The sequence below is a fragment of the Muntiacus reevesi genome, chromosome 1 (assembly GCF_963930625.1).
Source record: "Muntiacus reevesi chromosome 1, mMunRee1.1, whole genome shotgun sequence".
Lineage (NCBI taxonomy): Eukaryota > Metazoa > Chordata > Mammalia > Artiodactyla > Cervidae > Muntiacus > Muntiacus reevesi.
The window spans coordinates 7,258,675-7,274,841 of NC_089249.1; the positions used below are offsets into that span (position 1 = coordinate 7,258,675).

Below are 16,167 nucleotides of genomic sequence, written 5' to 3' on the forward strand. Positions count from 1 at the left end.
CATTGGCAGGCAGATTATTTACCATATAACTCCTAGGAAACCAGTATTGCTACCCTTCACAGGAGCTCACAGACACTGTTTACCCAAAGCTATGTGCCTCTAGCTCCAAGGCTCTTGTCTGTCTCAGAGGGCTGAAAATCTTGTAACAGCTGTCTTTGTTCTAAGCTACATTAATCATGCCTTAAAAAAAAAAGAAAGAAAGAAACGTATATCTGGGGCTTTCCTGGTGGCTTGGTGGTAAAGAATCCACCTGCCAATGCATGGGTACAATCCCTGATCTGGAAAGATCCCACAAGCCGCCAAGCAACTAAACCCATGCACCACAGCTCTTGAGCCTGTGCTCTGGAGCCTGGAGCTGCAACTACTGAGTCCCACCTGCCCTAGAGCCCATGCTCCCTGGCAAGAGAAGTCACCACAATGAGAAGCCCCTGCAGTGCAAGGGGCTAGAGGCTAGCCTCCACTTAGCACAACCAGAGAAAAGCCAGCGCAGCAACAAAGGCAAAACACAGCCAAAAATAAATAAATAAATAAAATTACTTTTTAAATGTATTCCTGATGCTTTGACATCTGGAGTCTTGCTGACCAGGGAGGGACTTCCCCTCTCAGGCTTAGCCAGTTCTTAGAGGTTAATTAACCACTTTCCTGGGATGGTGACTTTTATATGCAAACCAGCTTTTCCAGCCCACACCCAGAACCTTTAATGAGTTTGCTGGGTTCCTACCCTTGGGGCCAATATTTCTCTGCCCTAATCACCCCAGAGACAAATATGCACTACTAGCAGAGACCACTGAAATTATATAAACTAGCCAATCCTAAACCTTGGTCTGCTTACACTACCCACCCACTCCTTTCCACAAAAAATACAGTAAAGACTCTTGCCCACATTTTCTCCTTGAGCCTCTGTTACCCTGTCCAAGCTCGCTCTTCTTGCCACACAACAGGCCGATATATCAGAGACGAGGTGTTGAGGCAAGGAATATGACTTTAATCAGAAAGCCATCTGACCGAGAAGATGGCAGACTAACGTCTCAAAATAGCCATCTCATTGGAGTCTGGATGCCAGTATCTTTTATGGAACACAGAGCAGGGTAGGGTGAGGAACTAAAGTAAAGAGGCCATTCATCTTGCAAATATCTCCTGGAATGGCCAGCCTCACAGAGTACGTGCATTTAATTTCTACCTTTCTGTAGCGGTCCACAGTGGATAGGACCAGGGTGTCTCCCTGAACAAAGGCACTTTGGCTTCACATTCAGATAGAGTGGCGGTGTTCCCTGAGGCAGACCATTGTGTATGGACACTATGCTTTTAATAAACAAAAGCAGTAGGAAGCAGGGGTTAAAACCGAAGAAACAGACCCAATGGGAGCAGGGTTTTGCTCCTCCCTGGAGCACCGGTGCCTCCTGACTGGCCCTCACGCTGCTCTGGGCTGCCCTGCTGGCACGTGTGCCCAGGTCCTCTTGAGACCTTTGAGCAAAAAGAAGGCATTCTTTTCAGTGGCGTTCATCTCCTGACCTGCTGACCTTGTCACACTTGAATAACCGCCAAACCAACATTTTGGAGTTCACCCCTCACCTGCTGGGCCCCACTTACGTCCCGTTCCAGCAGCTGCTCAGCTCAGGAGAGGCTGGTGATTGGACTAGAGTTGGGGAGGGAGGGTAACAGAAGTGTGTTCAAACTGCCCAGAATCTTTTCCCCTTACTCCCCTTCTTCTCCTCCTCATCATGATTATTATTATTTTATGATTATCATCATTTATGAATTTTATTGCTGTAGGGAAATCCATTCACCCCTATTGTTAATGTTTCCTTAATTATGAAATCAGGCAAGCCTAGCTGACCTGCAGAATTCCTGTCCTGTTCACTGATCTCATGAGAGCTATTTTCCTACATATTTAGCCCACAATTTATATTATCAATATATTGGATTTCTACAAGAACTTAAAGCACAGATTGTGTTAAATTGTGCAGATTGTGTTAAATGTATTCTCCGCTCTCCTGCCTTACTAATCTTGAAGATGTGTCACCACTCAGTGGCAATACTGCTGCTGATTTTTAGACTCACTTGAAGCAGAACAGCTTGCTTTCTGTTATGTTATATTAAATACCAACTTAAAGAACAAAAACCAAAAGCAGCTCTTCTGTCAAAACAACATCAGCTTCACAACATCTTTTTCACAGTCTTGATGTTTATTGCAAAAAGGCATGCTTCAATATTATGAAGCATAAAAATCCTCTGATTTGATGTTTCTCTACAGTTTTCCTTTACAGTGATAGTATAGATTGCATTGGAAGAACAGAGGAACTTAGGTTATTTTTTTCTTTGTGAAAACCTTTTACAGAGAAAGACATTTTGAGATTATTTTCCTAAAACAACAAAAAAATAAGTATCATGATTATTAAAGATTATTTTTCCTATTAATGACTGAACCTAGAACTTCCTTATTAGTTGAAGAAGTAGATTACTGATTGAAGAAAGGTTCAAGATTAATGCTGGGGAGTGGGACTATAACTGGAAGCCATCGTCTTTGCCTTTAAAGGATCTGTTATCTAGTTAGGGAGAGAGAGAGAAAAGTCAATTTCTGTAACAATTCTTTTTCTAGTTTTAACAAAAACCTAGAAAACAAGTACTATTATTATATGTCAGTACTTATTTATAGTACTGTAGTACACATTGTGGAGAAGGCGATGGCACCCACTCCAGTGTTCCTGCCTGGAGAACCCCAGGGACGGGGGAGCCTGGTGGGCTGCAGTCCACGGGGTCTCTGAGTCGGACATGACTGAGCGACTTCACTTTCATTTTTCACTTTCATGCATTGGAGAAGGATGGCACCCACTCCAGTGTTCTTGCCTGGAGAACCCCAGGGACGGGGGAGCCTGGTGGGCTGCAGTCCACGGGGTCTCTGAGTCGGACATGACTGAGCGACTTCACTTTCATTTTTCACTTTCATGCATTGGAGAAGGATGGCACCCACTCCAGTCTTCTTGCCTGGAGAACCCCAGGGACGGGGGAGCCTGGTGGGCTGCCGTCTATGGGGTCGCACAGAGTCGGACACGACTGAAGTCACTCAGCAGCAGTACACATTGTACATGTATATAAGTGCCTCAATGACATGAAGAGACTTGATTTTTTTGTTTTATGTTAATAAACAATTGTAGTGTATTTTGAAACAATAAGCAAGACATGTAAGAATGGGAGAGGTATTGAGATGTGCGGTGGTATAGGACAAATGGTATTAGCATATCCTTCTTGCCTGCCATCTGATCATTGGTGGTGATTATTGGGTTTAAGAGAATGGACTCTGGAGAAAGAATTCCGGTCCAGTTCCCTCCAGGAAATCACTCCACTCCTCTGTGCTTTCAGTTTCCTCTCTCATAAGATGTGGGTAAGAAAAGTACCAATCTCACGGGATGAAGTGAGCGGACTGTGTAGCACGTTTAGAAGGGCACCTGGTTTGTTCTCAGAACTTCACAGATGTCAGCCATTCTCATTGTTCCGTGCCAGGCCTCCTTCCTCTCTTAGGGAGCCCCAGGAGGCAAGCCTTCAGTTTCCTCATCTCCATTTCTCAGCAAAGTGCCTTGTCCAGAGGAAGGGCTGTGTGACTTCTCCTTGGATCAGAGAGAGAGGGAGGAGGAAGACCCTTTCCACCACCATCCTTCTACTCAAATAGCTCATTCGTAAACTACACATTTACAAAATAAAACAAAACAAAAAAAAAAACCCTAGGCTTCTTAAAAACTCTTTGTAGGGCCTGGCATCTTGGATTTCAAATTTTTAGAACTCAAAGAAACATCTGATAGTTTCTGGTTCTGCTGCCTCAACGCTCAGTGGCGTGTAGGGACCACTCAGAGCCTCTGGTGACACAGTAACTCCAATGCCTGGCTTGTGCCCAGGATTCCAGCTGGAGCCGAGTTGTATCATTCTGCAACTCTACACTGCCTTTCTCTTCACACTCCCCCTACTATGCCTGTTAAGCTATTCTATCAATACAACTTTTCCACCCAGTTGCCTTTTACTTTTATCTCAACATTTTTCTTCTTTAAACATATCAGAGGTGATCATCAGTTACCCGCCTTGATGGCCGTACTCAGTAGGCAGACATCGCTGACCTTTCTCAGGTCTGGCCCAGGGCTCCTATAACCTGCTACCACAGTGTCCTGGGCTTTCACTGCCTACACTGTCAACCACGCAGTATTTTGATTGCCTGTCTGGCCGTTCACAGTCCCTGTTAGACATTAAGCTCCAGGGTCTCTCTCTTAAGGGTTTTGCTGCAGAGTTGTGGTTTAGGATATGGGTCCTGGCTCTGGACTGCCTAGGTTCAGATTGTGTGATTTTGGGCAATTTACTTAAACTTAACTGTGCCACTGCTTTTTCCTCTGTAACATGAGTATAATAATGATATCCACTCAGAGTTGCAAGGATTGCATGAGATAATGCATAAGTACTTGGGATGGTACCTGGCATTGTAGGAACCTTAGTTCTTATTTTCCACTTTTCTCTTTCTTATCCAGTGCCTAAGAATTCATTCAGAAAATATTTGTGGAATAAATGTCTGTCTGTCGGGTGGCGGGGGGGTGGCAAAAAAAAATGTCTTTCTGTCTTTGAGGTGATTAGAAATTAAATCTAATGCCTCTTCAATAATACAATAATCCTTTATTATGTTAAGAAGTAATGGGACCATACCAGAAGTGTGACGTGAGGTCTTTGTCCATAATGGGTTTGCCAACAAATTGTAATGAGAAAATATGCAATGTGAGGAACCACTATAGAACTAAATAGGAATTACTGCCTATTAATATATGCAGATTATATTGGGAGCAACATAAAACTTTTATATAAAACTTCCCAGTGTTTCACTACTAACAACCTTATCTCTGGAACCCAGAAGTTATGTAGAGCCTTGTGAACTTTTAGAATGGAAAAAGACTCAAGAGATTATTCTTCATCTTATAAATGAGAAAAATGTTGAAACTTATCAAAGACCAAGTTTCAAAAGGCTGTTGTTTATAGTTCATTGAAATATTTGGGTACTGAGTTTCCTTAAAGTGTTTCTTCAATGCTAAAAACTAAAGACACCTAGAATTCTATTCTTTTTTTTCCTTTTTTGGCCTTGCTAAGGGCTTATGGGAGCTCATTTCCTGACCAGGGATTAAACCCAGGGCACAGCAGTGAAAGCCTGGAATCTTAACCACTAGGCTCCCAGGGACCCTCCTCCGACCACACAGCCACACTTCTTAACCGCACCTATAGTGAGAGGAGTCTGTTAACTGGGAGGTTGGGTATGAATGGGTGTGTGTGTGCTGTCACTTCATTTGTGTCCGACTCTTTGCAACCACCTGGACCTTAATCTGCTAGGCTTCTCTGTTCATGGGTTTCTCCAGGCGAGAATACTGGAGTGGGTTGCCATGCCCTCCTCCACGGGATCTTCCCGACCCAGGGATCGAACTGGCATCTCCTGCATTGCAGACGGGTTCTTTATACCAGCACCACCTGCGAAGTCCTTGTTATGAACACTATGTGTATTTCTCCCTCTTAATCTAATGTCTTTCTTTTAGGGCATACCATGGCCAAGCAAGTATATTATACCAGTAAAAAGAAGGATTCTTCAAAGTGGTTACCTGCCCTTCATTTTTTTGAAATAGCTTTGAAGCTCGCTAGGACATCAGGAACAGAAGAACATGAGGTGGAAGCTGAAATCTTTTTTCAGAAAGGTAAGATGTATTTGGGGTCACAGCTATGATAAAGTTTGGCGAAACTTTTTTTTCTATTAACAAAAGACTTCTTAAAAATCTGGTCACTGATTATATAAAATGTTGATTTTACAAAGGGTGTGGTGTTGACAAACACCTTGATGTCTCTGCCAAACTGAGTTTTGGATAAAATGAACATGCTTATATTAAGTTTACATCTAGAAAGGGAAAAAAGACTCTTATTTTCATTTCCTTACACAAAGTTTCACATTTGACACAAAAATCTCATTATCAGTCATTTAGCTATGAAAAATGTTACTTAAAGAATGCTTAGTAGATATTTTTATGCATAATTTCATTACTTAGCTGAAATAGCCAGTTTCTGTAAAAGATACCGATCCATTTAAATAGCTATAGCATATCTGTACTTATAACTTACAATACACATGTGCATAATGCATTCATATAACTTTGTTGTGGCCATTTTAGCCCTGAGAGAAGTGATGATGACAACTGGTATCATTTATTGAACATCTACTAGGTATAAAGCACTGTAATCAGTGTGTTACATCTCATATTGCCAGTTCCTACAATAGCGCTACAAGGTAGGCATGATCAGTCCTGGTTGGCAGATGAGGCCAGTCTGGGTAAATAGCCATCTATATGTCAAGAGCTACTAAATGCCCAGATGTGAACTTCACATGAGGTGGCTCTGTGCTCTGTCCACATGCTGCAAGGAAACTGTCAATCCTTTTCATAGTGATTATGAGATTTCTCTTTCCAGTCCTGGCTATAAAAGTAGCATTCCAGCGCCTGGCTTTTGAAGGCTGCAGCTCACCATGAGGGAGGGGGAGCTGTGTGCACACGAGAGCGTTTGCATTATCTGTGTTGGTTTTCCAGTGTTTGCTGATTTTCTAGGATTTGTTTCTAGCAAAGGTGTTTCCTATGATGCCTGCAATGATTGAGCAAAGAAGAAAATGGATGTAGATTAAAGGAATGCACCGCAGGAGGAAGTGAGAGCACAAAGTAAGGAAATGGAAGGAAAATAGGATGATAACACTTGTGTCTGAACAGTGAAAGGAGGCAGGGGAGCCTCGAGGCGCCCAGGGAAGGAAGCAGCAGCTCTTTACCCGGTGGCGTACCTTCCAGCAGGAAAAAGAGATGAACACACAAGGAGAGCACATCCAGTTTTCCAAATTTCCAGCGTAAAATATTTGTTTTGAAGTCCTCAATGGTAGAAAAAAGAAAATCGATCTTTGTATATCCTTTTTCTCTTTCAGGCAAAATAGAATGTCAAATATTGATGGAAGAGAAACCTCCAACTTTGCAACTTGAGAGTCTGTTTGAAGCTATACAGCTAAGCTTGAGACATGATCAAAATTCAGGGTAAAAAAAGAAAAGACCTTTCCATTATCACAATATGTGTTTGGATCTGAGCGCCGTGTTCTGGGTGTATGTTGAAATGACTGGGACACTCTCGTGGCAGGGCTAGTTTGGGGTGTCCACTGTCCACCTGGCTCACTGACTTCCTTTTCAAGCTCGTTGCTTGGGGTTCCTCCCCACGACTCTGTTCTCAGTGACAGGTGATGACAGCAGTTAGCCTGGTGACATACTGGACTGAAAATCACTTCTGGGCTACACTCAGCTTGCTCTCCTGTCAGTCCCAGGATGCAGGAACTTCCACCGGATGTGAAACTGTACCGAGAAGGAGTTCATCAGTGCCAAGGCTGGCCAACTCAATTCTGTATAATGACTTACTGCACTGATTTAAATGACCCTGTCTGACAGGTTTGAGAGTGGACACAGCCCTCCCCCACACCGAGTTGTGGCTTTCAGCCTAACTCTGTGTGTCTAGGATCTGATCAGTGTAGGAGGGCCGAGACAGAGACCTGCTTCCAGGCAGGTCTCTGCAGGCTGACTGTCACTTCCGTAGCGCCTCGTGTGCTGGAATATTCCAGCATGGCCTTGATGCTGGACTTCCTTGCAGTCATGCAGGAGGACAGCACAGGACAAGGAAGAACCCGCAGCTCTGTGAGAGCTTCTGATTTCAGTAGGGAGGAAGATGCCAGTGTGTAAGCCACAGGTGCTGTGAAAAAAGGGTCAGTTTGGAACAGATGCTAGTTTTGCCTGTTTTTACCTTCATTTGCTCAGAAATTGTTGTCACATGATACAAAATGATGCCTATGAGTAGTGAGACTCTGTAGTAAGTACAGTGTTTTATTGTTTCAGGTTGATAAGAGACTCCTACCTTGAAATAGCCTCATTATTTTTACACATGAGGAAGTCAAAGAGCAAACTTTCAGTGTCACCATTGATGGTTATTAAGGTAATAAATGATTTTATTAGAAATATAAAGTATTAAATGTAAAGTATATTGCCTTTGAGCTTGCTTATTTTGCTACCCCTGGTATGGATATAAAGAGACATTTTTCTTTGTGACTTGGAGGAATTAATTCATTATTTTAAGCTCATACTCATATTTAGGTACCTCTTTGGACATTTTTACATAAGATTCTGGAAATGGATTTCATTTGGAGATTTTTGCCTGTTAAAATATTATCCATGAAATGTAGGTGCATGTAAATATGCTCAGTCATTGGGATTGATCAGGTGTTTGCAGGAAATGACATATTGCTTAAGCTGATAGACGAGTATGGTTTTCATTACTGATGTGGCTGGCAAACAGATCATCTTTTGATAAGAAACGTCATTCATTCATTTATCACATATCCATTGAGATGTCCTATGACCAGACTGTATTCTGGAAGGTGACAAAGCAGGTCCAGAACAATCTGAGTGCTTGTCCCCAGGCAGTAAACCTGTAAAGGAGGAAGGGTGGGAGGGAGTGAGGGAGGAAGAGAAGGGAAGGAAGGTTGGGGGTATTTTAGGTGGGGAAGTTTAGGATTAAGAAATAACTTGAGTTGGTGGGATTATGAATGACTGCAGTGGAAAGAGGTGAAAAGTGAGATTTGATCATTTGGGAGGGAGCCTTGCAGGGGGGCAGAGGCATGCACTCCATCGAGCAGTGCTTCTAAATAAGGGGCAGAAACATCTCCAGGGATCCTGTGATGCTGTTGAGGTCAGAAGTTCAGCCTTTCTCAGGACCTCCTAGAAATGCTAGTGCTACTGGTCTGTGGACCACACCTGAGTACCCAGGATTCAGACAGGGAGATTTTCTTTCTTTTTATAAAAAATTAATTAACTAATTTTAATTGAAGGCTAATTGCAACATTGTAGTGGGTTTTGCCATACATCGACATGAATCAGCTGCAGGTGCAAATGTGTTCCCCATCCAGAACCCCCTCCCACCTCCCTCCCCATCCCATCCCCCAGGGTCATCCCAGTGCAGCAGCCCTGAGCACCCCAGACAGGGAGATTTTCTAGGCAGGAAGTTGGGTGGGGAACTTTGTTTTATTTTTTTTTTAAACTTGGTTTTTATTTTTCAAAAAATGCTATCTAATTGTTTATTCTGTAGATTTCAGTAGGCTTTATATATTTCATTCTCATTAAATAATCCTCTGACCCGCCAAAAAACCTCTCCAGAAAATTTTGATGTCAAATCTCTAATCTTTGAGACAACATAAACATGATTTAAATCCTGTAGACAAATAGGCTTTCAGTCAGTTGGAACAACTTAAATGGTTGCTGCCTTAGGTGGGTAACAGCTATTTTTTTTTTTTCCATCAAAATGATTACATAGAAAACTTACTTTTGTGATATGATACACATCTTTACATCCAATAAGAGAAAACAGAAATCTTTGTTTCCATGGCAATTTGCAATGCAGATTAATAAGATGCTAGGATAAAAAATATATCACCTTTTGGGCCTTCTCTAGGGAGCTGTTCATAATTAGGAGCTTAAACAAATAAGATTTGAGTGAAAGAATAGTATAGCTCCAGTGACTGAACAGCAACAACAAACACAATATGAGCATTATTTTCTGTATATCTTGACACAGCATAAATATTTTAGCAAGACCTACAATTATTAGACACACAGAAAACAGTCAAAAACAACAAAAATTCATCTAGTCATATTCAGACCATTGAAATAGAACATTTAAAATATGTCCTAGTAAAGACAATTGCTATATAGATACTGAAAAGAAAGCTTTATTGTTTCACTGACATGGAGTCTGGAGTATAGTGACTGTCAGCCTGGTTGGGTTGGAGTCCTAGCTTCATGACGCACTATTAATACCAGTGGGCGAAGCCTTTCCTACCCAAGTCCCCGTATCTGTGAAATGAAGGTGAGGGTACTTACCCCTTAGAGTAGCTAGGAAAATTAAGTAAAATAAAAGACTTGGCACATAATAAGTACCCAAAAGAAAACCCAAAAAGAGGTGAGGGGACTATCCTTTATCATTATGTAACTCTGACTAGACTCCAACGTTGTATCTTTCTGAAGGATTTTGTACATAGTAGGTATCCAATAGTTATTTGTTAGTTGAACTGTTTCTTGAACATTCATTCATGTATTCACTTGTCAAACAAACACTTATTGAGTGCTTAATGTATGCCAAGCATGTTACTCTCTTCCCCTAAGAAGCCCAGAGGAGCCAAGGAAAGAAATAATTGTACTGTGATGTACTGAGGCCTATAATAAGATAGGTCAAGTAGGGGAGTGGAGCAAGGTAGCTAATTCTGCTCTGGGGGAATGTGAGAGAAAGCTTTACAGATGAGATGAGTTTTGGAGGATAAGTAGTTTTCCAAGGAATTGAGAGAAAAAATAGTCCAAAGAGAGAGATTATCAAATACGTGTTTAGAAAATAGATTTATTGAAGCATAAATTATATCTGTGAAATTAGCCTATTTTAAGAGTGCAATTCATAGATGTTTAATAATTTTACATGTTGTGTTAACTATCATCACCATCCAGTTTTAGAGCATCTCCCTCATCTTCAAAAGATCCCCAGTGCCCATTTGCTATCATTCCCATTTCTACCTCTAGTCCCAGGTAGCCATTAGTCTGTTTTCTGTCTCTGTAGATTTATCTTTTCTGGATAGTTCACTTAAATGGAATCATACAGTATATAATCTCTCATGCCTGCTTCTTTCACGCAGCATCATGTTCTTGGGGGTCACCCATTTTGTAACATGTAACAATATTTGTTCCTTTTACTTGTGAGTAGTATTCCTTTATATAGTTTTTTTACCTTTTCTTGATTCATTCAACTGGAGCTGGATTTATGAATTGTTGCCACTTTTGGCTACTATGAATTATGCTTTGAATATTCATATATAGATTTAAATATTTTAAACTTTATTTTTAATTGGAGGATGGCTGCTTTACAATATTGTGTTGGCTTCTGCCAGACAGCAACGTGAATCAGCCATGAGTATCCCCACGTCCGCTCCCTCTTGGACCTCCCTAACCCCCACCCCTTCCCACCCATCCGAGTATGGCAGAGTACCACGCTGAGCCCCCTGTGTTATGCAGTAGCCTCCTTTTAGGGGTCTGTTTTACATATGGTGACGTGTATGTCTCAGTGCTGCTCTCTCAATTCCAGATACAGATTTTCTGTGTGAGCGTGTTTTCAATTCCTTTGGGTGTATACCTAAGAATGGAACTTCTGGGTCATACTTCAGCTCTTTGTTTAGCCTGTTGATGATCTGTTATATTGTTTTCCTAAGTGCTGTACCATTGTGTATTCCTGCCAGCAGTGTATGAGGGCTTCAGTTTCTCCACATCCTTGCAAGCAGTTGTTATTATTTATCTTTTTGATTGTAGCCATCCTAGCGGGTATTAAGCAGTATTTCATTAGGATTTTGATTTGCATATCCCTAATGGCCATTTGTATATCTTCTTTAGGACAATATCTACTCAAATCTTTTGCGCATAAACTAAATTGAGTTATCTTTTTTATCATTGACTTATAAGACTTTTAAAACATATATAGTCTAGATATATGTCCCTTATCAGATATATAATTTATAGGTATTTTTTTCGAGTTGATGGCTTGTCTTTTCATTCAAGTAATGGTATCTTTAGAAACAAGAGTTTTTACTTTTAATGAGGTACAGTTTACCTTTTTTAAATATATATTTTGTGGTTTTAGTAGCACCTTACCTAACCCCAGATTTTGGAGATTTTCTCCTGTGTTTTCTTCTAAAAGTTTTTTAGCTTTAATGCTTAAGTCCATCATGGTACATTTTGAATTAAGTTTTGTGTAAAGTGTGAGGTAAGGCTCTAAATTCATATTTTTGCACATAGATATTAATTTGTCTGAGCATCACTTGTTGTAAAGACTGTCTTTTCTTTATTGAATTGCCTTGGCTCCCTTGTCAAAAAATTTATTGATCAAAAGTATAAATATTTATTCCTAGACTTCCAATTCTATTCCATTGATCTATAATTCTACCTTTATGTGAGTATCCACTGTCTTGATTACTGTATGGCTTGTAGTAAGTTTTTTGAAATTGGAAAATATTTGTCCTCCAATTATATTCTTCCTTTTCTTTTTTTTTTTTTTTTTTTTTTTTCCTCCGACAGTGGAGGCATCATGCCCTTGCTGGAAGGGGGGATGACAACTCGAAGATCTGGTTTTCGACTGTTCATTCCAAGATTGCCACCACCTGGAGGAGGGGGAGACTTTGTAGGCATAACTTTGCCTAAACTATTTGCACCAGTAGTTCCGATCAAATTTGGAGAAGCTCTTGAGTTTACAAATCCATTCCCCACTGGGCTGCTTCCAGCTCCATTTGGCACTGTGAGGTCTGAAGTGCTCAACATCCCACCTGCACTGCCAGTACTTGGTGGTCTCTGAGGAGCTCCTGGGGATACATTTCTATGTAATGTGGCTTGAGGTGGAGAGAGCATGCTTGTATCTGCTAATGCTGAGCTGGCTGCCAAAGATGGGGACACAAGTGAACTCCCTGGGTTAGTGTAGGACAAAGCACTGGGGCTGGTCACAGGGACTGTGACAGACATTGAGAAATTCTGAGGTGGCAAACCGGGAGGGCCTCGTTTGAAAATAAAATCACTATCTTCATTTAGTTTGCTGAATCTGTCCTCCGAGAGTGGACTGTGCTCAAAGTAATCGTCAGCATCAGGGCTCTCACAACCATTAAGGCCTTTTTTTCTTAAAGTCTCCACAATATCCGAGTTGGTTCTGCTCTCGTGAGGTTCATTATACTCTGTGTACTTGAGAAGAACCTTGTCCATGTCGGTGCTGGCATACTGAAACAGCTTGTTGGAGCTGTTGAAGATGATGAGTGCTATTTCACAGTCACAGAGCACACTGAGCTCATAGGCTTTCTTCATTAACCCAAACTTCCTCTTTGTAAACGTGACCTCAGTAATCCATGTGTGTGTGCGCTTAGTTGCTCGTGTCCAACTGTTCGCGACCCCATGGACTGTAGCCTGCCAGGCACCTCTGTCTAGGGATTTTTTAGGCATATATTCTTCCTTTTCAAAATTATTTTCACTTTGAATCTTTTCCATTTCTTCTTCATTTTAGAATCTGCTTGTCAGTTTCTGCCAAAACGCAGAATTTTGGTACAGATTATGTTGAATCTACAAGTAATTTGTGGACATTTGGCATGTTAACAATTTTGAATCCTCAATTCATGTATACGAACTCTCTTCATTTATTTAGATATTAATTTTTCTTGATAGTATCTTTCTACTTTTCAGTATGCACATTTTATACATTTTTGTTAAGATTATTTCTATCATGAATGGGTATTTTCTTAATTTCACTTTCAGATTGTTCATTGCTGATACAATTGATTTATGAATATTGAGTTTTGTATCTTGTGACCTTGCTAAGCACATTTATTAATTCTAGAGGAGTGTGTGTGTGTGTGTGTGTATGTGTGTGTGTATCTTGGGATTTTCTACATATAGGATCATGTTCCTTGCAAACAATTTAACTTCATTTCCTATTCTAGATGCACTTTAAAATTTTTCTTACCTGTTTGTATAGGCTAGTATCTAATATGCAGTGTTGAACACCTCCCATGTAAAAAAATGCCCATCATATTTTTTTTCCTATTTCCATTCTGAGCTCAAGTTTGACCTCAATAAAGCCTTCCTCTCAATTAAAAATGAACTTTCTTTTTTGAATGTCTGTGTCACTAATTGTTCATACAATATAGTTACTTAATGTTATTCTGTACTCAATGCCTATTAGCCTTGTGTCCAGAATTAAATAGGTAAATTGCCCAAGGTTATAGTCAGTAAGCTGGCAGTGGCCACCTCAGAGCCTAAGCAGTGTTATTACAGCTAGTGAGGATGGTCTTCATATTTGGAACAGGGCTACTTTGCTTAGATTTTAGATTCCCCATGGACCAATCTCTCCAGGTATCACCTGTCTCCAAGTTTAACACTTGATCTAGTCACATTTATGCATTGTATTTCCTGCTCTGGCATCAGCTTTACTCATTGCTTTTCCTTTTCTTTTTTTCCTTTTTCTTTTTCTTATTGCCAGAAGTAAAAAAAGTATTTTTGTTATTTCTTATTTTATTGTTGAAGATCTAAAAAACTCAGGCAAAATATGAACATCAACAAATTAGAATAAGCCATCTAATCGAATAGTTATTCCAGATTAGTTGAATCTTTAAATTTGACTATTAATACTTTAAAAATGTAAAACAGACAGCTACTATGTTGCTGGCAAGGTTTCTGTTTACTTCTGTGTTACTGACTTTTTTATATTTAAAAGCTGAACACACATGCCACACACGCAGACCCTCACAGTGCAAGCATCTCTGTTCATTGTCACTTTTTGCTATTCTTAGAACTTCATGATTACAGTCATCCTTTTAACAGTTCTGTAGTTAGAAAGCTGATGGCAAATACCTATCCAAAATCTTTAAGTAGTATTCCTATTTCTGACATCTTTACGTACAATATATATTCAATTTATAGATATTCTGTTAAAATGGTAAATAACACTTAAAATGCCATTTCTGTTTATTTTATTGATATTCAAATAATGTAAGCTTATCTAGAAAATCACACAAAAAAGTTAAATATAATTAAATTACCCATAAAACCTGGCATAACCACTGTTGATAATTTTCTCTGTTTGTGTATACAGAGAAATATAGATGTACCTATCTTTTAAAAAATGGGATCATACTTTGCATGTTGTTTTGTAACCTACACTTTTCTTTTGCTAATATGATTAGGATATCTTCATGTTGATAGATGCATGTACATTATTATTCTTAATGGCTACACAGTGTTACACTAAAATCTCATCTTCAGAAGATTAGAAAATCTATCATTAAACTTTATGATATCTTTATCTGTCTTTATCATAAAATATTTGCCATATTTTGTAGGCTCTTCCCAGAAGGCATAGTTCTGTTAAAGAACCGATAATAAATAAACATGAAATGTACAGTTTATTTGCCTGGATTGCAATAAGAGCTGCTGCACAGGTTGGTGTGATTTTTATTTAATTCTTCTCTTTACTGTCACATCTGTTAAGGCAACACTATTTATTCGAGAGAAAGAAAAATTTCACATTCTTTGAGATTTGTGCCAATGATATTTCTTTGGGGCGATTAGAAGTGCTCTTTATATGTGTAGTATTTTTAATCACTATTAGCCAGACTTGGTTTTGTTTGTTTCCACTTTTCTTTAATGAAAATATTGGCAGATAACACATGTGCACATATTTGGGGAAATATCTATCACAGCTAGGTGAGGGAGCCTATTCAGAGTGACTTATTTATTGATTCAATTGTCAGCAATCATGATTTGTTTGACTATGATGCATAGTACATGCAGAGGATCACATATTGTTTTTCAGATTGTGTTTATTTTTCCTCCAATGTATACCAAATATTATGAATTTGCTTTTTCACATTCTTCGCCTAATGGATATCTATGAATCAAAAAGCTTGCATTTATGAATTCTAATTATGCATTAATTTTAGGTCAGTGAGGCTGTGCTGGCAATTAATCTACTTATTGGAAAGAAGAATGCTAGAACTGATAAAGTTAGCCAAGGGGCATTGTCCAATATCCCAGAATTTGCTTCCATGGATCTTTTGTCTTCATACACAGATTATTTACTTGGTATGTTTGGATGTTGGGCATTTTATATACATGTAATGTATAGTCAAGTTTCAAAGATTTAATTCTAGAGATTTGTTGGGTTTTAACTTTAAAACAACAATGGTTTGGGAAACCTCTAAGACCCTGAAAGGGCACATCTTAGGGTATAGCTGCTAAAACACAGGGGCCCCTGCTTGCTGTATGTACATGTATGTTATTCCATTCACTGCTGCATTTCAGGTGCAGGGTTGTGTGGGGAAAAAATGATATTTCCTGATGGCCTGTTTATTTTCCAGTTCACACATTTCAAATGAAACTTTGTGGGATTATTTATCTGAGAGACCTTCTCCGAGCCTCTGAAATGTGTACCTACTCTTACACTCAGATATAGCTCCCTGTTTCTTTTCTTAGTTCTTTTATATTTGTGCATGTGTGTACTTGTGCATGTTTAAGCCTTTTCTCTTAT

The 16,167-nt window shown here is 39.7% G+C and overlaps 1 protein-coding gene and 1 pseudogene across 7 annotated transcripts in view; one reads left to right on the forward strand and one right to left on the reverse strand.

Annotated features, from left to right (window-relative positions):
- The window catches only part of CFAP54 (cilia and flagella associated protein 54), a 292,191-nt gene that overhangs the window by 208,366 nt on the left and 67,658 nt on the right, over positions 1 to 16,167 (forward strand). For all 7 annotated transcript variants that reach the window (XM_065937187.1, XM_065937217.1, XM_065937208.1 and 4 more), the window contains 5 exons: positions 5,553 to 5,708; positions 6,968 to 7,073; positions 7,917 to 8,013; positions 14,981 to 15,079; positions 15,581 to 15,722. In XM_065937187.1, coding sequence (XP_065793259.1) covers positions 5,553 to 5,708; positions 6,968 to 7,073; positions 7,917 to 8,013; positions 14,981 to 15,079; positions 15,581 to 15,722 — 600 coding nt within the window. The remainder of the gene's footprint in view (positions 1 to 5,552; positions 5,709 to 6,967; positions 7,074 to 7,916; positions 8,014 to 14,980; positions 15,080 to 15,580; positions 15,723 to 16,167) is intronic.
- On the reverse strand, positions 12,132 to 13,044 carry LOC136175385 (myocyte-specific enhancer factor 2A pseudogene; annotated as a pseudogene).